The sequence below is a fragment of the Lissotriton helveticus genome, chromosome 3_2 (genome assembly GCF_964261635.1).
Source record: "Lissotriton helveticus chromosome 3_2, aLisHel1.1, whole genome shotgun sequence".
Taxonomy (NCBI): Eukaryota; Metazoa; Chordata; class Amphibia; order Caudata; family Salamandridae; genus Lissotriton; species Lissotriton helveticus.
In genome coordinates, this window is record NC_136062.1 from 154,721,311 (window position 1) to 154,746,084 (window position 24,774).

A 24,774-nucleotide genomic window follows, 5' to 3' on the forward strand; every position below is an offset into this window, starting at 1 on the left:
GCATGAAGGGACACCTACCTGCACAAAAACAATCATCAGAAGCATTTTCCAGCACACGTAGGGAGATGAAAAAAACAAGGAGAAATAAAGCATACTTCTCCTTCTCCTTGTGACGCCTTCCCGGGGAGGTGTAGCATTCCCGAGTCTACCATGAATTATAAATCTAAGAATGCTCCAAAATCCATTGGTGGGTGCATGAGTACACGCACGCTGTACCCATGGAACGCCTCACTGGGGCAGAGGAATGCAAGGCTTGCGTTGCTCCACATTTACTAGGCCAGTCAAAAATGTTATTCTAGGTTTTGAGTTGCCTTTGAAGGGCGACACAAAACCATGATTGATATGCCCCATAGTCTCTGCTGAAGTACTTTGCAGCCATGAAATGCGCGTTTCTTAGCGCACGCCTGCTGGATCCACTACAACGTATTTGTAGTGGACCCGTTCCAGGTTCAGGCAGGGTACGTGTCCTCAGCGCCGTGTTGTGGTGTTTGCATAACAAAGAGCCCGTTCATGCAATAAGCTAATTCCGTGTGTGAGAGAATAGCTCCTTAGCAAAAATGTGATTATTGAGAATAAAGAACAGTGTTTGCGTGACAAGGTTCATTGCGTGGGAGTGGCCATGGACTCAGCAAGTAACCGATATAACTGGAAAAGCTTGTCCGAGGCGTTCGGATGCCCTCATCGACACCCGAGAGACTGATGTGAAGAAAATTATAGTAAAACGTGCGCACTTGTCTTGACTTGCTAGAGACAGAGTAAACCAACCAGTGACAAGGGAACTGAGTGAGATAAGACACCTGAAAGACGAGAAGAGAGGCTGTCCTAGGACGGGTATGTGCCCCAGGAAGAACTTTTTTTAGAGAGGGACAGAAGCTACTGTTCAGAATGACTCCTAATATAATCCGGATGTGTACCCTCGGGAGTGGTGCACGGCCATAAATTGCTACTTTGCAGAATGGATTTATTCAGTCGACGCCTGGACAGGAAATTGGCATTGCATAACAGCACACACTAGGGACCCTGAGAGGCGCTTTGTAATTCTCCCAACAGGATATTCTTTTTCGGTATGTACGTGTTATACAGCACTTACACCCTTGGGTACCCAAACATTGTCTGTATTCCCTTGGTAAATGCGATTCTCAACTTGTAAAAAGTGATTTTTTTTCTGCTTGAATATCTTCGTTTAGTGCCTCCCAACACAGTTATTTTGCGTCTAAGCACACTAAATACTAGGGGGCAGATTTACAAGCCCCTTGCGCCTCTTTTGCGTCATTTTTAACATGGGAAAAATGACGTAAAAGTGGTGCAAGGGGTTTGTAAATCTGACCCTAGGTGTTACTACAACCAATGAAATACCACTCAATTTAACGACTTTGGAAGAGTGCAGGGCTGAGGCGGGATTTGAACCCCACCATGACATTTCTCAGTGTCCAACAACCAATGGACTGAACCATTTTGCTGCTTGACTAAGGTTTTCTTTTCAAAACATTGCTCTGCAATAATTCCCAAATCTAAATGCAGCTGGGATTAACTCAGATCGTAAATTTTTTGAATATACTAAACTCAATGGACAATCACTGGCAAAGAAAAAAAAAATCTCCTGCAGCTTCACAAACTTGCAAAGGTTCCCCGGATTGCACCTAGAAATCCGTCAAATGTACTGTTTTCAGGTCTTAGCCTGGACAAGCTTTGAGGAGTCCCTTCTTCAAGTGAAAGTATGCATACATTTTTGTATGTGAAAAAGTTAAAGTGCAAGTGAATATTTTTTCATGCCTTGAAACCTCTTCTGCTGCACCCCTCCAATTTTGGGTGGCTTCTCTTTCCGTTCATCCTCCAGAAAGATACTCCTGTGAATGCCAGGAGTGTATCTCCAACGGTTTCTAAGGTGGAATGAACCAAGAAGGAGTCCGTGAATACCTCCATTTGTGGGTGTTCACAAACATCGTCAGCTTTTCTGATTTGGAATTCTCATGTCCTTCCAACAAGAGGATATTTACACACCAGAAAACTGTGAATGAATCCCGTTATGAGTGCTAAAATGATTAGAAATGGAAACATATTTTTACACTTGTAAAAAAAAGCTATTTACATTAAATGTATGCAAAAAGGGTTGGGGGATCAAACTCTGTATCGCTCTTCAGAGCATGTTTTCCACATATTACTTCTATGTCACATTGTGGGGATTCCCCTTTGTGTTGGACTGCTAACCTGATGTTTTGTCATATGTTCTAGAATGTTTTTTTTCTTTTTGGTCATTTTTTGAAATGGGGATACAAGTATAGGCTCTTCTGAATCTTGATAACATGTTTTTAAGTTGATTCATCTTTAAGTCGGACCTTCATAAGAACTGGAGCGGTATGAGCAAATTTAGAGCTCCTAGTGGTTTTCGGAATGATTTGGATAATTTTTTGGGCAAGCGAAGTAAAGAATGTTTTCATGATTTATCGTTTGCCAGATATTTACACACCAAAGTTTGGCTTCCGCTCTCTTTACTAGAAAGTTTGCAGTTTCCAGCGGAGACGTTTTGTGGATGTGTTGGGTAAAACTGCTGTGTTATGCTTGCTCTTGTTTGGCTTGTTTTAGTAAGGACTTTGAGAGTTCCCTTTGCGTTATCAGGACCACAATTGATGCTGCGATGTAATGTTAGGTGGTATTGCACTTTTTTGAATTTTACAAGGGTGGTCTGGTAACAATATTAGTCACCACTGAGGCCTATACCAATCGGCACCCATTAAATGTTTGGTGATCAAAAGATCACCATTGAGAGTGTCTGAGTCTTTTGTTGGGTCTCCTATCATTTAGAGAGAGAGAGAAAGCTGTGCACTGTCAGTACTTGTATGGAACACAACATTGTGATTTGAAAACAGATTCAATTGAGGCGCTGTGTACATTTTAAATTATATTTTGGGTGTGCTGATCACTTGGGTGGTTTTGGTTGTTATTATCTTGGTTGTGCTGAACTCATCCATGAACATGTATTCATTTCAGACATCCACTGAAGGGGCGGACTAAGGGAACAAACAAAACTTCTCTTATTCTGACAAAGGTCAAGACAATGCAGAAACCTATCACCATATATATGCGGGGTGCCCGAGCTCCAGTCGTACCCTCCGCCACTGTGCATGGGCATCAGGTCCCTGGCTTGAGAGCTCCTGACTGGGTCTGGACCGTGGGGGCCCCCTCTATGTATTCTGCAGGGGGGCTCCTTCAAGTTTCGTTATGCTACTACCCCCACATTTTAATTTTATGATCAAAGGGGAGCAATAAAGTGAAGCATAGGCCTACTCAGACACAGTTTTAGTATGGGGTGTGCATGAGACATATGTATCCACTTCTATATATGTAGCAAATTCAGCTTTTTCGGCATGGTCACACCAGCGTTTTTGCCTTTTCTGGGCTCGATTTTGCAGGCAGTAGGACTCTGGCACTGTGACACTGCTATAGAGTGCCATAGAGAATGCGCTCTGCCCCTAAAGAGGTTTTGGTAAAATTGGTTCCACCCAACTACTATATTTGCCTTTTCTGTAAGGCCATTGTAAATGGTGCTGAAAATGCACCAATGGCATGGCATTTTACTGACCAATAATGGGTTAAGATAGATATTTTCCTCACCCATATATATGACAAAAATATATGGCTGCCAAGAATACCACTGTAATCTGGTTGTGCTGCAGTCTAAAGGCACGACAGTAATACATGGCAAAGAAAAGAGCCTTCCCCAAAGAGGAAGACTTATTTTTAAATATTAATAAGTCTGTCCGAAAATGTACTTTGAAAGCCCATAAGGCCAGGTGTTGGAAGGTGGTTTACTAGTAGGTGCTGGCAGGTACCTACAGCTAGTAATAACACCACAATCACAATTAAGGCCCAATCAAGTCTCAATAAATGAATCTAGCTTAACCCTTGGTAGCTTGGCTCATTAGAAGTCAGGATTAGCATAGGAGACAGGTGTGTAAAGCATTTTAAAACACCAATACAGTAAATAAGTAAGACACAACACACATTAAAAATCCAACACTGATATATAAAAATGGGAAAAAATATTATGAATAAAATGACACCAAAATTACAAACATCCAATGTGGGAAACCAGAGATATGAATCTTTAAAGATTAAAAATAAAACTAGCTCTTATAAGCAAATAGAGCTCAATGGGTTAAAAAAGGTTGCACTGGACACAGTCGAGTTTTTAGGCCGCCTGTGATGTAACACTTTTATGCTTACTTCCAGAAGTGTTTCTTGATGCAGGAAAGTGGTCCACAGCACCAGCCAAAGGGTTTAGATAAAATCAAATAATATATTGGTTAGTTAATTAAAACCATAACAATTTTACAATAAGACAATTACTAAAAGATGAGAAAGAGAGCCATTATTGTCCATGTGCAACAATGGAACTATACAATAATAATAAGACACCATAGTTGCACTCTATATAAGTTTAAAAAATTCAACTACCTCACCCATCTGCTTAAGACAGTGAATAAAACGATTAAAGTGCAAATGTTGGTGACCCCAAGGGGTGTTTGGTGAGTTAAAATACGACAGGCTGGAAATATGCAGGATGCATATTGGGGATTAGAATGGTGGGGGGGTCGGCAAAGGGACCACTTTCTTTTTAGTATGTTATTCTTAGCTAGGGAGACCATTCCCCCACCATTACCGAAGTCTGAGGCTCACAATGAAGTAGTCCATTATAAGTTTTTGAGATACGGTAATGAAGTGAGGATCTGCAGGATGAGTCGGAGTAGTTCCTCAAGCTTCTCGACATATTTACCACACATCGATAGGGTACTTGTATCAGCTTTTTGAGAAGAACAATGATGAGGCTTCCAGGCAAGAGCAAATTTCCTTCTTTAAGTCATTCTTATTATTGCAGAGTCTGCGGTCCTCCTCCTGGCCTGGTAGGGCCCATGAGTTAAAGTCGGCCACTGATAGGCCTAACTGCAATGCTGAAAATAACAATGCCTAACAGTTCCAGCCAGCCGCGTTGGTACGGGCCAGCTAAAGCATCAACACATTGTAGATAGTACCTTTCTCATTGCGGCCGACATGTTGGTGAGGGCCGGTCAGGGCAACCATCACAGTTGCGATGTGAAGTGGAAGCTGTGCAGCGTACTGTGTCCGCCCGGCGCGGTGCAGGCAGCGACTCAGTGACGGTCATTCCACGCCATCAGTGAGGCCAAGGCTTGTGATGTGGAGTGAGGCGATGCTCTATGCGGTGCTGGCAGGGCATGGTGCAGGTGACGGAGTGGGAAAATGTTCCGGTCAGGCAGCGACTATGTCGGTGACATCCCGGCAGAGTGAAGTGAGGCGGTTTGTTGTGTGGTGCCCTCAGGATGCGGTACATGCAATGGCTCAGTGGCGGTCGTCCGGCGGCGTCATTGAGACCAAGGATGTGGTGCGAAGTGCAGCGACGGACCTAGTGACGAACTAGGTAACAGAGTTGGCGGCTCTTTTCTTCTGCGGTGACTGAAACCGGCGTTCCAGAGATGGTGCCAAGAAGGATGGTGAAGTCTTTGCTGTTGCTGAGACCTCTTGAACAGGGGGCAAGCTTTACCTTAAAGCCTTTGGAGATACTTGGTCAAGCAGGATATGCACACAGGTCCTCTCCTTGGCAGAATCAGCTACTGCAGGTCAACCCTAGTCAGCACACATCAAAGGGGCAGTACTTCTACCCCAGCATCTTCCAGCTCTTCTCTTCTCCGTGGCAGAGTTTCCTCTTGAATTCCCAAAAGTGATCTAAAGTCAGGGGTCTGGACCCCACTTTTTACAGTCCAAAATCCTTTGTTCTTTGAAGGCAGGGAGTGTCTGTGCTCAGCAAAACCAGTTCTTTCTTTTCTGGCCCAGCTTCCTGGCAGGAGATGGGGACAGATTTGTCCATGCCTGACGCAGCCCATTCAGGTGTGAAAGAAATCTCCTCCCCTTATTCTAAATGCAGCCCAGGTCTATTCAGCCCAGCCCTGACTTATCCTGGAAAGGCAGGACACAACTCACCTACCCAAGTGGCTGTCTGAAACGAATGCACATCTCCAGCCTTTTTCACTCCAAAACCAGACAGTCAATCATCAAACATAGCAAAGGCATACTGGATGGCTAAGCAAGAAAATACCTACTTTCTAGAAGTGGTATTTTCAAACCCAGAATGTAAACATGAATCTTACTAAAAGATGAATCCTTAGACTCTGAGTTCAGGCATACTAAACTCCATTTTCCCATCTTGTTCCCATGGGCAGTTATACTTATAATACGTTATATGTAAACTCTCCATTCTATCCTGTGGGACAGATAGCCTTTCAATAGTGATAAACTAACTTGGCAGTATTTCACTATCAGGACATGCCACACACATCAGGGCATGTCTTACCTTTCACATGCACTGCACCCTGTCCACAGAGGTACCTCGGGCCTACCTAAGGGGTGACTCACATGTAAGAAAAGGGAAGGTTATGGACTGACAAGTAAGTGCACTTTCCAGGTCGACATGGCTGTACTAGACTGCAAACAGTTACTGCAGTGGCAGGCTTGAGACCCTTTTGCAAGGCTGCTTGTGTGGGTGGTACAATGTGTGCTGCAAGCTCACTAGCAAAAACAGCAGTTGATGGACAGAATGCAGAACATTCACTCACAGCATTTGGTTTACAGGCCCTGGGCACACAAAGTGCACTGTACTAGAGACTTAGCAGTAAATCAAATAAGCTAACTGTGGACTCACTAATCCATGACAACAATTTACAGCAGGAGCACTTGCACCTTGGCACTGAACAGCAGTGGCAAAGTGCCCAAAACATCTAGACCAGCAAAAACGAAGTCCAACACACAGTAAAACACAGGCGGCAAAGGCAAAAAATACAGGGAAACCCACGCCAAGGATGCCAGGTCTAACAGTTTGCAATAAAGTACTCTGTCTGTTAAACTATAAATTGGACCTAAAGTCCCAAGACAAAAATGTAGTTGATTGAGATGTCCTGCTTGGTATGCCTAACCTCTGCTCAATTGCAGCAAATCTGAAATTGCATCTGGGTCCCAGTCAACCATTGAGAGACACTGTTTACCTTGTATTTTAAAATATTCATGTTTTCAGTTACTCTTAATATATTTTAATGAACTTGGAGCCTTTTTGCACATTAAATATTTCAATATTTTTCTAAATCGGTTTGGACAAGTTATGTTGTGTTCTTCACTTTGAAATTGTTGGCATTGCTTAACCCTAACATATATTTCTCTGGGGATGTCCTGCTACTTTTGTCATAGCTAACGGGTTGAGCAGAGATTCTGAGAGAACTTTGTTTTGACCTAACCAGTTTGAGTTAATTGTGTTGACATAGGTCACCCCCTTGCAAAGTAAACCCCAATTTCTGACAGGAATGTGTATTCAGAACCTTGCCAGATTTGAGGGTTATTCGGACTCTTGTGAAATATATTTTTGTAAACTTTATAAAGTGCCATTAAGATTTTACTGTGATCATTTTATCGCTAATCTGGAGTATTTATACGTTTCAGGCCCAGTCACAGTGAAGAGTAGCCTGCTATCGAAATACATAACGTAAGACAGTATCAGTGCTTATACCTGCATGTTCCTCAGTAAGTATTTTCATTTTATTGGAAAACTTAAGATAACCATTCCCGAGTTACCTCTGTGATTCCGGTTATTTTCATGATTTCGAATCATCTGATACCTGTGTAGTCAATTGTGTAATGAATGGCTGATAAGTCTAAAATCACTGACATAGTAGCTCCACCTTGGTCGGCAAAACAAAGTAACTTTTTGTTTATGTAAAGGTTGTTTGTTTCTGTGCCATTACCTGCTGTAGAATGAGATTTCTGGTTATCAGTTTGTGACATTGCCCCTGTGTTTTGTAGCTATTCATTGGTGTCTGTGGTTGTGCTGCATTTGAAGGCCAATGTCTAATTTGAATTAATGGTATTGTTTCAATCGATTTTTACAATAGTGATGCTCCTTATGCCTCTATTCTGTGTGGCAACCCAGTGGAACCTGTACTTTTGAGCTTGCTACACAATGTATTGTTTGATTTTTGGTCATCTTACTGCTTTGCTTTATGTTTGCTCAGTGATGTTATGTATATTTGACTTACCTATCTTTAATGTATTATATAATTATTTTTTTTTAAAACATCTTTTTATTATAGCGAAGGCACAGAGAAAAGTAGCACAGAGCATAACGGCATTAGTATCTGCAATGTAAATGTACAGGAATTTATATAGCGCAAATCACCGAGCGGTTTCTAAGCGCTTGCTTAGGGAACCCATCCTGGTATTCCCCTGTGAGATAACCCCGGCAGGGTATCCGCAAGGTGAAAGCCAGGCATCCCGCCGCGAGGGGCCGTTGTGGAGATTAAGCAAGCTATTGCCCAGAGTCGCAGAGTGTGAACCCGTGAATCGAGTAGGCACCGGAGCGAGAATTGTCAAGTCCATGGACATTTTAGGACTCAAGACCCCGCCGAGCCGGGAATTGAACCCTGGTCCCGGACTGACCTCTGCTTCCAGGTCTGCCTCCTCTAACCAGTGAGCCACACTTCTCCACTGACAATACACAATCAATAAGACATATGCAACCCCAGAGGTACTACACAGCCATATACGGCCCACATCCCGGAGGCTGGGCGGCGACAGATCAAATCATAAGCATAAACAGGGGATTTTGCAGTCGTGCTCCAATAATATAGAACCCAATGGTGGCTTCGCACTTTTTTTGTCATCACACATAATCATAAACCCAAACAATTCAATAACAACTGTTAACCCCTCTAATGGCATCGCTAGCACTAATTCAACAGAGTAGGACAATTGTGTGGGGGCCAGGTATGGCCCATGCAACCGACGGCGGTATCTACCTATGGGGATCAGATCAATATACATACAAACATATCAAGGTCTCTTAGCGTGGCAACGTGGGACACCTACACCCTCTCACAACCCTCTCCTTCAGCACCCTCCCCTCCACAGTCCGACTCCGAGGCATCAGAAGAAAACAACTCCGCACTGGTGGCATCAGAATCATCCTCTGCCAATCCCTCCAAACACAGCGTCCTCCAGGCAAGTAAATCATCCTGCAATTTGTCGTCCTTGCGGGTGCGTTGCATATGAGTCTCCTCCGCCAATGCCCACTCTCTTGCACCCCTCAACCACATGAGAATATCATGCGCCCTCTGACCCATCCAAGTGATAGCCACTCGTCGCCTTGCTAAGACCAGTAGGAGTTGCAGGAACTTATACGACAGTTTCTTTTTCCTAGGTCTGGGCACCAATGCAAGGAGGCACTGGAGCGGGTCCAGTAGGAGCCTAAGGTGCGTAGCCCGAGCGATATACCGCACCACCTGTCGCCAGAAATCCTGCACAAGAGGACACTCCCATGCTAAATGCAAGAAGCCCGCCCTCCCCAGTCCACATCTAGGACAATTGTGGCTTCTATCTGAGGATATGCAATGAAGGGAGACTGGCGTCATGTATGTACGATGGACGAAATTAAAGTGGATAAGTTTAAACCGAGCATTACAGGAGACCTTATGGGTCAACAGACCAATTCGCGTCCTCTGTTCTGGCTCCAGCTCCACCCCCTGGTCCGCCTCCCATGTCCCCCATGCCGGGGCTAACGGGGGAGTCGAATCCCGACGCATAGCCGAGTAGAGGAGAGAAATCAGGCGTTTACCTCTCCCACAGGACATAATGACGTCAAGGGTATAGGTGAGCGAGGGTGCCTCCGGGAATTGGGGCCACGTTATCCTGGCTACCTCCTGGAGGCTACCGTAATGAAGGTATTGTCCCTCAGACAATCCAAACGACTCCCTGGCACCCTCAAATGTCACAAAGGAGTCGTTCGGGTAGAGGTCTGCGAGAGTCGTACAACCACCAGACCGCCACTCCCGGAAGGACATGGTTTCCTCCAATCGGAGTATCGGGCCAGGGACCAAATCGGGAGCTCTCTGTGAAACGGAGCTCGCAGGAGCACCCTCTCAACAAATCGCTGCCAGATATTAGCCGTATGACGCACCACGAAAGGCAAAGTGGCGGTGGCTCCACGCCCCTGCATTAGAGCCTCCTGCATGGTCGTATCAGTAGCAGCAACCGGCCAGCAGTTCCAGCTCCCAATTCTCTCCCGCGGCGAACCATCTGGCGGCAGGAAGGAGCTGCGCCGCATAATAATATAAGTCGAATCGCGGGGCTTCGAGGCCACCTTCGTATCAACATCTCGTCACTGTGCGCAGGGCGACCCTACTGCGTCCACCCGCCCAAAGGAGTGAAGTGAGGTGAGAGTTCAACGTTCGGAACACTCGGGGAGGTAACGGACATAGAGAGAATGTATTATATAATTAACCTCACTTACTGTAAAGAGCTTTGATACCCGCAAGGGTCTTGTCCGCGCTCTATAAAACTTTCAAAATAAATAAATACATATTTTGAGATGATCTATGAAGATATTGTAGCAAGTTGTTATTTAACTCATGCCCACATCCTGAAATCACGTTTGATAAATAGGTTTTATATATCAAACAGAATAACAATTAATTCCAAAACTGTTTCAAATCACTTTCCTGGGCGAGACACTCAGTATAGTTAAAGAAGTGAATATGTCATGTTGTTGGAGAGGTGGACCTTCTAGGGCTAGGTTCTACAGGAGGAAGTACGTTTACAATTGTTCTGTTGTTGATAATGATTATTTTTCTGCTTCTGCTATTGGGAAGGTTGATATAATGTATTGTGTGGGGTATTGTGCGAATGATAGTGACCGTAGCACCACAGGAGTATTCCAGTCATGTTTGCATTTAGGACAGAATGTTGAGGTTTTGGATCAGATGATGTATGTTTACTGCATTGGCTACTGCACATCTAATGTCCAGTAGGCTACTCCTGGGGGCACTGTGTAAATGTATTGCAGTAAATGAGGATATGGGATATTGGTGTTAACTTGATGATATTTCTATGGCTATTGATTTAATCACTGGCATTCGTAGTCACTCTGCTTCTGTCTCTTACCATTTGGAGACCACTGGGTTTTTAGTGGTAGTGTGTGTGCGTCTTTCCGTTTTCTTGAAGTCCTGAGGAATAGCATGTCCTAAAATAGGTAGGCAGTATTTTTTCTTTGGAACGTTATTGCAGATTATTTAATCCTTTTCTATTAAGGTAGATCATTTCTGCCCCTTTGTTAAATACTTCTTAGTATGATGAAGGTATTTGGTTGGGACATCTGTTGTCTACAGGGGTTCACTGAGATAAGTGATAATGTGAGGAATGCCTGGATTAGTTACTAGGTGTCCGCTGTGTGAAAAAGAAAGGTGAATGTAGTTCTGACATTGATGGGCTTGAAACAGATGCCTGCTATAATAGATTATGGGCTGTTTTCTTAAGCAGGGCATGTCAATATTTTCTTGATTGTTGTGGACTTGGTGGTATTCTAGTACTAGATTTTATGTCATTTCACTCCTATTTAGAAGAGCTCACTTTCTTGGTCTCTAGCCCATTGATCCTGGGCCTGGGTGAATGGATGTCAATTAGCTCATCAGAAGTACCCAATTGGTTGAAGCTTCTATACCCAGTGTGGCCAGTTAAACATCTGGCATACGGCCTTTGCTTCTTCAGACCTTAATAGTCAAGAAGCCAGTTCAGTTGGGGGGACAGGAAGCAAAAAGGGAATTAAGAGCCTTCTTTACTTTTTGTAGTTTTAACTCTTGACCTTAAGCTAACCTGTCAACAAAAAAGAGGTTTTAAAGGTCTATATGTGGGACCAAAGGTAAACCCTGTGTTGTCATCAGGTACCTAAGGGTGTGTGATGTCACTTCTAAACTTGGCATTTAGTGAATCGACATCCATGGTAGGAGCGCTTACAGTAAGAGTATGTTGTAGAGAAGAGACTCCTTTGTTTTGAGTCTAGGCATGTACCATCAGTTGTGATCCATCCCACTATTTCCTCTTTTCTGATTTCTCATTTCTAGCTAGATTGCTACCTACCTAGAGAACAAGATGGATGTGACCCAGTCCCAGTGCTCCTCTCGTGATGTTCTGGAAGACTACCATCAAGGTCCTGTTTTTCTTCAGCCACTATGGGATTATATGATATGTCAATTGCAACCCACAGTCACATCTCCCTTTTTCAGTGTATTGCTGGCATTCTCTGGCTTTCTTTTCTTCAGTTTACCTTTTGCTGTCATTGATGTTCTTGGGGAGAGTTGCCCATTGTTTTTCAAGTACAAAATTCAAAAAGACAAACAACCAACCCTGAAAATGATGGGACTTTGCATGTGGTATGCGCTCTACAACCATGTTGTTTACGTCTGTCCTGCTGTTGTCATCAACCAGCTGTGGATGCCTTTTAGCTCCCTTCCAGACGAGGCTCCAACACTCAAACAGCTTCTTCTAGAGGTGCTGGGGTGCTTACTACTTTTTGACTTCCAGTACTTTGTCTGGCATATGCTGCATCACAGAATCATCTGGCTCTATAAAAATATCCATGCAGTTCACCATGAGACTACAGCACCCTTCTCATGGTCAAGCCAGCAACTTAGTGGCGTGGAGCTCTTGTCTATGGGCTTCTGGAGCTCCACCAACCCTATCCTTTTGAAATGCCATCCTCTGGCAGCTTGGACAAGTACCGTGGTGAGTATCTGGATGTCTGTGGAAGATCATGTGGGCTATGATTTTCCCTGGTTCCTCCATAATGTCATACCATTTGGTTTGTATGGTGGAGCCCGAGCCCACGACATTCATCACCAGAAACCAAACACAAACTACGCTCCATTCTTTGGACACTGGGATATGATATTTGGAACATCCCATGTGAAAGGCATAAAACAAGGCTAACTCTGCGTTTTAGTTTCCTCCAAGATATTATTAAAATATGTTTTTTTATTGGTATGTAAAGGCTACTGTAAAATACTATACTGTAGCACTTGTATAGCGCTTACTAACCCCTATGTGGGGCACTGAAACTCTAACCTGCCTGGTTAGCAAGCTGCAACCAGGCAGGTAAGAGTTGCAAAGGTACTCCTTTAACTGCAAAGATGTTCATGTTTTTAGCCTATGTGGGAAGTGTTTTCATGTTGTGCAAGATGACCGCTGAGGTGTGGTTATCATGTTATGCGACACAGTGCCCAACTGTTGTATGGGTGAGGGTATGTGAGAGATAGGCACACAAATTATATTATTGTAATTGTAATAAGAATTAACCAGCTTAGCCACAGGGGCAGCGGAATGGAGTGTGCCTGTACAACAAAATGGGTGGAATCAGAGAAAGTCCATTATCCATATGGTGTCATGCACCAAGCAGAGATGCTGCCGAATGAGCAAAATGATGCCAAAAGGGGGAGGATGGGAACTGGTGACATACTCGCATAGATGTCTTTTAGGGGTCGCCGCTAGATCCTTGCATGACACTGTCCTTGCGACCCCTGGCCTTGGGCACCAAAAAGTATCACCACGTCCTGTCCGTGTTATAAAATAAAAATCCTGCTTCAGGTGTTTCCTTTTGTAAAACAATAGCTTCTCGGGACAGTAAACAGTTGAAACATTACATTGTTTCAGTGATTCCCATCAAGTCAGGTGTTGCTTAGCAAAATTCCCTTTAATGCCTCCTGTGGTCCAGGCTCCACCAAGAACAGCTTTGCTGTCTTTCAGGCTGTGGGATTTGGTATCCCACGAATCAATCTAGAATGGTGATATTTCTCACAGAATAATGCTGTCTTTTTGTGCATGTGTTTATTATTTGGATAAGCCAAGAGCTGGCACTTCAACAAGAACTAGTGTAACATTCTTTATATATTTTAAAGCAGGGCAATTCTACTTCTGTTTGCTTTAACAATCAAATAGGGTTAAAACAAAAAAGATCCAAATACGTTGTAGTGAATTCCTTTTATATTTGCTGTTTTAAGATTCAAACTTTTTTGACTGCTATTGGCAATATAATATTAGGCTTGTGGGTAAAATACTTGCAAAGTGGCGGCCCTAACTTCATCAACGAAAGAAGAGTCACTTTCTGTACCTAAATCAGGGTCAAACATCACATGAAGCAACTTTTTGTGATGTCATCAAGGCTAAACATCAGGTGATGTCTCATCCTGAGAAGTCACAGTAGCAAAAGGCATATGATATCACTACCACTTTAATAGCGCCTGCACACCTTTGTTCAGACAAGACAACCACCAGTACCACCACCGCCACCTGTACCACCATCACCAGTACCACCACCACCAGTACCACCACCACCAGTACCACCACCGCCAGTATCACCACCACCACCAGTACAACCACCGCCACCAGGACCACCACCACCAGTACTATCACCACCACCAGTACCACCAGCAGTAACACCACCACCACCAGTACCACCACCACCACCGGTACCACCAGTACCACCACCGCCACCAGTACCACCATCACCAGTACCACCATCACCAGTACCACCACCACCAGTACCACCGGCGCCAGTATCACCACCACCACCAGTACCACCAATACCACCAGTACCAATACCACCAGTACCACCACCACCAGTACCACCAGTACCAGCACTACAACCAGTGCCACCACCACCAGTACCACCACCACCAGTACTACCACCAGTACCACCACCAGTGCCACCACCGTACCACCACCAGTACCACCACCTACACCACCAGTACCACCACCAGTATCACCACCCCCAGTATTACCACCATCAGTACTACCACCACCAGTACCACCACCACCACCACTACCAGTACCACCACCACCAGTACCACCACTACCAGTACCACTAGTACCACCACCACTACCTCCACCACCAGGACCACCACCACCAGTACTACCACCACCACTAGTACCACCACCACCACCACCAGTACTGCCACAGGTACCACCACCAGTACCACCACTGTTCCACCACCAGTACCACCACCAACACCACCAGTACCACCACCAGTATCACCACCACCAGTTCTACCACCACCAGCACTACCAGTACCACCACCACCAGTACCAGTACCACCCCCAGCACCAGTACCACCAGTACCACCACCACCAGTACCACCACCAGTACCACAAGTACCATCACCACCAGTACCACTACCACCACCAATACCACCACCATCAGTACAACTACCACCAGTACCACCACCACCACCACCAGTACCACCACCACCACCACCATTTCCACCAACACCACCACCAGTACTACCACCAGTGCCACCACCACTAGTACCACCACCAGTACCACCACCACCACCACCACCACCATCAGTAAAACCACCACCAGTACTACCACCAGTATCACCAACCCTATTACTACCACCACCAGTACCACCACCACCACCACCAGTACTACCACCAGTACCACCACCACCAGTACTACCACAGGTACCACCAGTTCCACCACCAGTACCAGCACCACCACCAGTACCACCACCAGTGCCACCACCAACAGTACCACCACCAGTACAACTAGTACCACCACCACCAGTACCACCAATACCAGTACTACCAGTACCACTACCAGTACAACTGCCAACAGTACCACCACTACCACCAGTACCACCACCACCAGTACTATCACCACCAGCAGCATATGCAAGCATGAGAGAACAAGTGCTTGGCAGATTGCTGCACTGACAACGCATTAGTGTATTGGCCTTCGTGTGTCACACTGCTGTCCTCATTCCTCAATGCTAGTCCAATATTTTTCTTAGATCCCACAACAACGTTCCCTTTTATTATTAGTAGTGATTGACTGTTTCAGGGTAAAAATAGACAATGTAGTAAAGGGGGGCTTGCTTAACCTGTTATGGCTAGGACAGCAGCATGGTATGCCACCAGTTTGGTAGTTCTCAATTTGCTCAATCTTAGACCATCTCCCTGATGGCATTGAGTGGTTCTGGTTATATGGTAAAGGTCATGGTGGTCAGAACCCAAAGATATAATCTTTTAAGAATATAACCCAGTGTTACCCCAAAATGATTTTCACATGCCATTATGAAGTAAGGCATCTTTCGTCTTCCTTCACAGCACTGAAATTCATGTTTCCATCCTATATGTTATTTCACTGTACATAAGACTACACATATGAACCTAAATATTTAGATGTTATATTCTTTATTCATCAATAAAGAAAAGAACAAATGTAAGCATGTATAATATTGTACAGAGTAGACTAATAAATATTTGTGCAGTGATTTCTCCATGAGTGTTTTTCAAACGTGTTCAGGGGACGTCGATACTTTGGGGCCAGTTCAGAAGATTTAACTACAGTTCATGGGTTCAGGTATACATCAATAGCTCAGTGAAAGCTGGCGTGTCCAAAATGTGGGGTGGTGTTGAGACCACAGCAGGAAATCTATAGAAGATTTACCCCGGTGGGTTTTACTTGGATCACTGTTACAACATGTGATTTATAAAGAGTTTGGTCAGGGCATGCAGTATTCTGGCAGGCCCCTGCCCTGTTATGTACAGTAGATTTAACTTGTCTGATGTTTTCTGATATACACCTTTTCCCTATTAGATCTTAATTAATGTACTGGTTATGTGTGCATGTACATATTTTAATTCATTATCACGCATCAATTCTATCAGTGATCTATTGTTATTATTACTTTCAATAATAATAATAAGCGCAGAGTCCACTATAACAGCTTGGAACTAGGAACGAAAAAAAGCAAAGAGACAGCATCAATGAATATCCAGCAACAAAATTAAATCTGAGCATCTCTCCGATTAGCTGGCTTCAATCTTTCCACAGCTCACTGTATGGTTCAAATCAGTTTTTATTATTAAATACAATAAGCCAACAGAAAGTAAGCTTTGTAGTGCTTATAAATAGGGCAAATAAATGAACAAGAACAAAGTACAACACCTGCTGTTACCCTCCCCCATCCCCTTACCCGGGGTACTCACAAGCTTCTGACTTATGACATGATTTTATCTGTACAAGCCCCAAACACATTATGACCTCTTCAAGAATGGACAGGTGAGTGTCCACCCTCTATCCAGCTCCTCCCTAGGAAGGTGCCCAGAGCTCAACCAGGTGGCCACTTGATTCGGCCATCTTGGATCTTGGCACCTGGGAGCATCTGACTGGCTAGGCCAGCTAAGCAACATCCTAGGGCTTCGCTGAGTGTAGGACCTTAGATTCATCCGGATTCCATCTTCAAGAACCGACTGCCTGTCTTCTGAAGATCGTCTAAAGATTCTTCTGCTGTTGGACACTGGAACTCTGCTGCTGGATTGAGCAAACACTGCTCTGGTACAAAGAGTCCTGCTGCAATTCCCTCTCCGTGCTCTTCCAAGTTTTTGCAACCCTGTGGCCATGCATCCTGCGAGTCTGCAAGGACTCTCCATGCATCCTTTTTTTTTTTAAAGCCTTTTTATTTATGGGTATCACAGGCAGATTTAAACAGAGTAATCAGAATTTTGTTGTACATAACTACCAGTATTTACACAAATATTACAAAAAGTAGTTAACCAAAACTTGCAAATAATGAGCACTACTCCGACGGGCACTTAAATACAGTAATAAAAAAAAATGAAAAAAATAAAAAAAGCTAACACAAATAAATACAGTCTTATCTAAATTAGAGATAGACATAAATACAAATCAGGTTAGTTAATTTCGGATGTGTAAAACATGCCTCCCCAAATTCTCTTTACTTTAATCATTGCTTTCACTCCTCTTTTCCTGGCTAGAGATAATTCCATATGATGTATCTCTTTAACCAAGCACCACCATTCATTCGCAGTGGGTGCTTGATCAGCTATCCAGGCTCGAGCCAGTACTAGCCTTGCGCATGCCAACACAATAAAGATTAGATCTTGAAAAGGTGTAGGATTGGTCTGTATACCTATCAGAATTATTTTAGATGTTAAAGGTGCATCAATTAGCAGTTTCAATCTCAGTATCTTTCCTATACCGTCCCAAAACGGAGCTAGCGCAGGACAAAGAACCAACATGTGTTCTAAATCAGCGGCCTGTAGATGGCATTTTGGGCATTTAGTTCGATCATTAAAGGCGTTATTCGGGGACGATTTGCTTATTTGTAGAGGTGTATAATAAAGTTGGCATATTGTTTTATATGCTTGCAGTTTTAAGCATGAAGAATGGACTAGCGTGTCAATTTTCTTTAAAGAGTATGATATTTCATTTGAGGTAATACCTAAGGGATAGTGTAAGGCCCATTTCTCTGCTATTTTTGGACATTCATCTTGTTTATTTTCCATGAGACACTTATATCCCTCATTAATAGTTATTTTTTGATTTTCCTCTCCCTTGTATAAGCAGTGCCAAAAATCAGAGTCCAAAATCTCTTTCAATTTTAATTTTCTTACAAGGAAGTCACGAATTTGTACATATTTAAAATAAGTGTATTCTGGTAGCTTATATAATAGCCTTAACGTTTCAAACTCCAAAAAACCTGAGGAGCCATACAGATCCCCAAGTTTCAGTATACCTTGACTCGCCCATATTTTACACCCAGAGTCGGAAAAAATGCTAGGCAATCCTGGGTTGTTCCATAGGCGTAAAAGAGGATGATAAAATGGCAGCTTATTATAATTCATAAGTATCCTCCAAATGTTAATCATGTCCTTTGCGGTCTTGAACCTCACTCTTTTGAAGTAGTTTGGGTCATTACTTCTAGCCAAGAACTGCAAGCAATCTGGCCCCAGCATCAATTGATGAAAAAAATATGGGTTGCTGGAATTAAACAAGCTCTGTAGCCGCCCCATAAATAATGAAAAATAATATAGTCGAAAATCTGGGAAATTAAGCCCTCCCTTTATAAATGGGAGTTTCAGAGAAGAAAGTGCTCTTCGGTTCTTTTTATAACCCCAAATGAAGCTGCCCAATATGCCATCTAGTTTTTTAAAGAAAACTGTGTTTATTTTCAGGGGTATGCATCTGAATAAGTATAAAAATGTTGGCAAAATGTTCATTTTAATAAGGTTGATTCTCCCGATGAGATTTAATGGTACCTTATGCCACTTTTTAAGGAGGGTCTCAGTTTCTTTTAATAAAGTATCATAGTTCAGCATAATAATTTCCCTTATATTAGATGTTAGCTTGATGCCGAGGTAAGTAGCAGCATAGCATACTCCCATCACAGGTATTGGCGGTTTATAGTTGGCTATAATTTGGGTTTTATCTAAGTTTAACTTGTAGCCCGAAACTTTTCCAAAGATTTCAGCCTCTTTAACTATGCCTAACATGGATTCTGTCACATCGTTAGTGTAAATTGCCAGATCATCGGCGTATGCTGTTATTTTAAGAGAGTTTGCCCCAGATATAAATGGTTTTATCATAATTTGAAACTGTATGGCATTAATAAAAGGTTCCATAGAGAGTGCAAATAAAAGGGGTGATAAAGGGCAACCCTGCCGAGTTCCTTTTCTTATGGGAAATTTAGTGGAAAGTAGACAGTCATATCCAATTATTGCATTAGGTAAATAGTAAAGTGCTTTTATCTTTGTAATGAATTTACTCTTAAACCCCATTGCTATCAAAACTGACCACAGGTAATCCCACCCCACTCGGTCAAAGGACTCTCCATGCATCCAAGCAAGAAGGAATCTCCCTTGGACTGAAGGAGTCACTTCCCTGTATCCACAGGCCTTTCGATGTCAATGACTGGTTTTCTGATCCTGCTGTCCCACAGGCACCTCCCGGCTCTGCCACAAAGATGTGGTTTGTTGGCTCTCCAGAGGCCTGACCAGTCTTCCCAGCAACTTGAAAGACTGCACTCCCTCTACAGCCGACTTTCATCGCATCCCTGTACATCGCGTCATTGCCAAAGCTTGCTGACTCTCCTCAACAAAGATCTTCAAACTCCAAGAAGCCCCCGCCTCCAACATCGCACAGCTCACAGAATGAGATCCTGCCTGCATCCCGTGCATGTGGGCCTCCATCTTCTGTGTGCTGCTGAGGCTTCCTTGCAACTCCCTGTGCCCAGTGCCAGAGGGACCTTGAGGGGGCGCCAACGATTCCCGCAGGCTTTCCTGCATGCTGAGGGCCGACCATGACTTACCCTTGCAAGCTTGGTCCCACAGATCTTGCTGGTCTGCATCCAAGCATCTTTTCCTTTGCCTCGACTGTTGTGGTTTCAAAGGCTTGTTGGTGGTTCTGCCGGCCATTAACCTTCCTGCATTTGTAATCCATCGTGGGACAGCTTGTGGACGGCTCCTGTATCATCGCCTGGGCTCTACAGCTGCTTCATCAAGACCATTGTGCTACCGAGAGTACCTCTGACAAGAGGTGGCTTTGTGCTGCTGCGCATCCTGGATGCCTCTGGGTGGTTTGGACTCTGTTCCCTCTGCTCTCATGTACTGCTCGTCCAGAATCCACATTTGGGTTCCACCGTCCTGCTCCATGAGTCGATACAGCGCCAGACTTCTAAGATCATCCATTGGCTTCCATGAGCGGCTCCGACACCACTTCGCACCTATGCCCCCGGTCTCCCTGGTGTAGGTATCCTGCTTCCCTGGATATCCATGGGAGGGGTGGTTCTCCAACCTTCGTTGATTAAATTGGGGTCCTTTGGGAAGGGACCTGAAACAAGAAATTATTTTTATTTTCCTTTTTCTCTCTCTCTTTCTCTCTCTCTATCTCTCTCTCTCTCTCTCTCTCTCTCTCTCTCTCTCTCTGTCCTTTCTTCTTCCAGGGCTCCTGCCCTTGCTGTGAAATTCGGGCGGCGCACTGTCCATTTCATGCAATTCTTCAGTTCCTGTGCAGGACAAGAGGCACAGGTGGGCTGCTGGGTGTGTGTAAGGTAGATGGCAGAATAATCAGGCTCTTACTGTGAAACTTGCCCTCTGCTGGCTCCCTGTTTAACTGCATCTATACTCCTGCAGTGATTGTGACTTGTCACCAGGTGGCATGCAGCTGTGTACTCCCCCAGATTCTGCTCTTGTTAGCAGGAACCACCTGCGTGCATGCCAATAGAGTGCGCAGGAGATCTATATGGCACATGTGCCAAAAAGGACCATACTCTTCCCACCGCTATCATCTCCTACTGTGATTGAGTGGAAGTGACTCTGGGGGAAGTGTAGTAGCAGCAAAACTACACATGAGGCAGTCACCACTGAGGGAGAAGCAGAGAGCACCACTCCAATTCGACCGTAGGTTTGTTCACTGGAACATTTTCCAGCCGATTCCATACACTGCCATATCAGTATGTTTGGATGTGGTGGCCACCTTAGAAGTAGGGAATCCACAGCATATCATGCTGTTTTGTATCAGCTCAGATGCTGCTCGCACATGTAGCATGACACTCTATTGCTAGATTTTTAGTGGCAACCTGTACTGCGGCTGATGGAGTTTACTGTACCATGGAAAGAGATGCTAAGGAAGATGGGCATTATCCGGGCTGGTTTCTAATGGGGGAAATGGAGATAAAAGGTTTGTGTGAGAAAATGTGAACTGGATAGCGCTAGACCCCGGCCCGTCAGGGGTTATTGGGCTCCAGTTGTGATAATTGGATTTATTTATTTTGGTCTCTTGGGGCCCCTTATAGTTTGATTCAAACTGAGCACCAGTACACTCCTTCGGGTACCGAGGTAGAGCAGCTCAAGGGTTGCTGAGGGAGGTGGTTTGTGTTAGATAGTCAGAAGTCCACAAAGCACACAGGGGCATATTCTCAAGGACTTAGCTTTGAGTTATCTGCACTTAAGAGCAGCAAAGGTGGCGAAAGAATTATTGCACCATTCTTAAGCTGGTGCAAACTGCCAATATCTCCCGTTTTCCAGCGATAGCTTCCGCAAAAAACATCGCCAAGGATGAGAGCGACAACTAACGCAAATGATATACAGAGTAGGCGTTCCCGTGCAAAAACACACGAAAACACCACTTTGCGATATTCTCAATGACCAGCCAGATCTGCGATGCGATCCAAAAACAGGCACTAAGGCGCATTAGCAGCAGGGATTTAACAACTGCCTTTCACTGGTGTTAAGCAGGACGACAACCTGCAGTATGAAAGGGAGCCCAGTCGATAGCCACATCTGAAAACCAACAGATGCCGTGGGGCCAATGATCATGCATCCTGGAGACCCAAGAGGGCCACAACACCCACTGCCACAACCCCAGGTCTACCCCCACCCCCAGGACCCCCTGGACTACCACCGAGGCAGCGCAGAACAAGACAGCGGACCTATAGGCTCAAACCATCCTCCGCATCCTGACCCACATTACCCACAGGCTGACGGTACCAACACAACGGACAACCAACATCCCTCCGCAGACAAAACTGCTGGCTGTGCTGCACCTGTTGGCCTGTGATACCTTCCAACCACCAACTACCAGAGTCGGAGGAGTCTCACAGCCAGCGCTATCAAACTTCTTCACACATGTCTTGGATGCATGTCCACAAAAGCAACGGCGGGCCCTTGTACCCGCACCACACGCTAGTCCCAATTTGTAGTGCTCCTGCGCAACCAACCCCAACCCCAGCCGTTGCCTGGTGCCTCTGTTCTCCAGATCCAAGATTGTGGTTTCTGACATGGGTGTGCGCCAGGTTATGAAGTCCAGTAGTCAACAGTAGTGGAAAAACAGTACTTTATTACAAAAACATAAATTAACAACAAGAAAACATCAACCGACACGTTCCATTCCCAACTGGGAACTGCAACAGGTCAATTTGTGGATCCAATTAACAGCACATCATCCGGGAAATCCCCAATACAATTCCATATTCAGAAAGTCTGTATTCAGAAACCTGTTGGATAAATGGTTACAATGGTCAAGCGTCCATATGGTCACAAATGTAATCTGGTACAGTGTATTTCACTCGGACAAACCGGAATGCTTACAGGTATGATCAATTCTGCACAAAAAGACTGTAACAGAAGTTTGTGTGGTCGTAACCTTTGTAGGAAGAAAAGGAAGGTTACGACCACACAAACTTCTGTTACCATCCCATTAGGCAGGATTTATCTTACCTGTAAGCATCACAGTTTGTATCAGCTTGATACCCCTGCATCTTCACTTCCCCCACACTGTGCAGGAACAGCTGGAGACCAAGCAAGGGAACTACGCCATAGCAGGCTTCCTGCACGTGTTTCGGGCAATTGACTGCACACATGTACTACTTGTGCCCCCTGTCGACACTGCACACAATCACCGCAACAGAAACCACACGCATTCCAACAATGTGCAGGCAAAACTGGACCACTGGGGCCTGTTCACCAATGTCGCAAACTTCCCAGGCAGTGTGCATGATTCCTACATCTTCCGCAAGCACCCCAGCCCTGGTCCCCAGACCTTTCCACCGCCCAGCGATGCCTGCCCGACCCTGCGTACCCAGGCCTCAGTGCTCACCTGCCACCACCGCCGTGTGTCCAAGAGGGCCCACCACGTGCTGTCGCTGGATTCCACACCACAGGCCCCCAGCGGATCCTGCTGCACCCTGCTGCACCGCACCGTGTAGTCATGTCTGTGCAGCCTGCTGTCTTCGGCACACATGCGGTCCAGCTGGGCTCATAATTCAAATCAAACTTTGATTGCTAGTACGGCGTATTGAGACCTACGCTTCATTACAGGCTGCACACCCGCTCAGCTCTGGTGCCGCTAACTCAGCGCACCGCAAGTCATCGCCACGTGGCGGGAGATCTGTACCGACCAAAGTGCCTTGGCAGCCACAAACTCAGTGCACCGCAAGTCACTGTCCCGTGGCGGTAGGCCCGTGCCACCTAAAGTCCCTCGGCTGCCAACAACTCTGTACACCGTAAGTCATCGCCACCTGGCGGTAGACCCATGCCGGCCAAAGTGCCTCGGCTGCCACCAACTCTGTGCACCGCAAGTCATGGGCCCTTTATGATTGAGTCCCGTAGTGCGGACGCCATCATGTCACCTCCAGCAGGGGGGAATGCTCCCTAGGCCCTCATGCATAAATAATAACCACACCAACACACCCAGATAGATAGTGGAAATGGCCTCGTGCACCCAGCCCTTTTTAGTGGCAGGGTCACATATCCTGTGATGCCTGTGCTAGATGGGTGTATTTTGTATGTAAACCAGCCCTCATGGAGTGGATGTGGCATGCTGACAACTAGACCTGTGATCAGCAGATCACTACAGAGAAGACCTGGGACATGTAGCATTGTCGCCCCCTCCCTGTAAGCGTAGGCAGAGTGGTGTGGTATATAAATAAATAATACCGGATCTAGGTTTACTGGACATAGCAATAACAGATAGCTCAATAAATAAGAGTCAAGATTCGAGGTAGTAGGAGTTTGCAGGTTTTAATACAGCATAAAGGACAGGAACAGGACAACCTGCACGGGAACAGGATGGCAGCGCTGCCGGGGGCAGGATCAGAATCGGCGTAACATTTAATAACAGTCCACAAATATATATACTAAAACAGTTACATTACAATGAATTACAGTAGGCGGAGCAGTGGGTGTGGTCAATAGCAGTCGCGAAAGATAAGGGTGAAAATGGGTGTAACAGGGGCGTATACATAGACATGTGATGTAAACGTAACAGAATATGTCATAAATGGGGCGGAAACATGGAGGGGGCTACCTAAGGAGCCGGGACCTCTAACCTAATGGTGCGCGCAAACTGACAGTGACGTGTTACTAGGAGAAGCTGGGGGCTATGAACTCTGTGCTAGGAGCAGAGACTGAAGTCTGGAGAGTCAGGGCGACATGTACCTAAACAGTATCTAGTATCTGATGTTTAGAGAACATGTTGATAGAATCCAAAAGTTATCGGGGTAAAGGCTAACGGACTCTAAGATTGGAGCATGCATTATTCTACATGTAGTGCGTGATGAAGAATATTAAACGACCATTAAATGCAGTATT

General features: G+C 45.0%; 1 protein-coding gene across 1 annotated transcript; it reads left to right on the forward strand.

Moving 5' to 3' along the window:
• Positions 1-804: 804 nt before the first annotated feature.
• LOC144826251 (cholesterol 25-hydroxylase-like protein 1, member 1) lies at positions 805-16,154 on the forward strand. The gene is made up of 3 exons (XM_078684616.1): positions 805-1,064; positions 7,501-7,581; positions 11,949-16,154. The coding sequence occupies exon 3, from the start codon at positions 11,977-11,979 to the stop codon at positions 12,811-12,813; it is 837 nt and encodes a 278-aa protein (XP_078540742.1). The 5' UTR covers positions 805-1,064; positions 7,501-7,581; positions 11,949-11,976; the 3' UTR covers positions 12,814-16,154.
• The last annotated feature ends 8,620 nt before the right edge of the window (positions 16,155-24,774 follow it).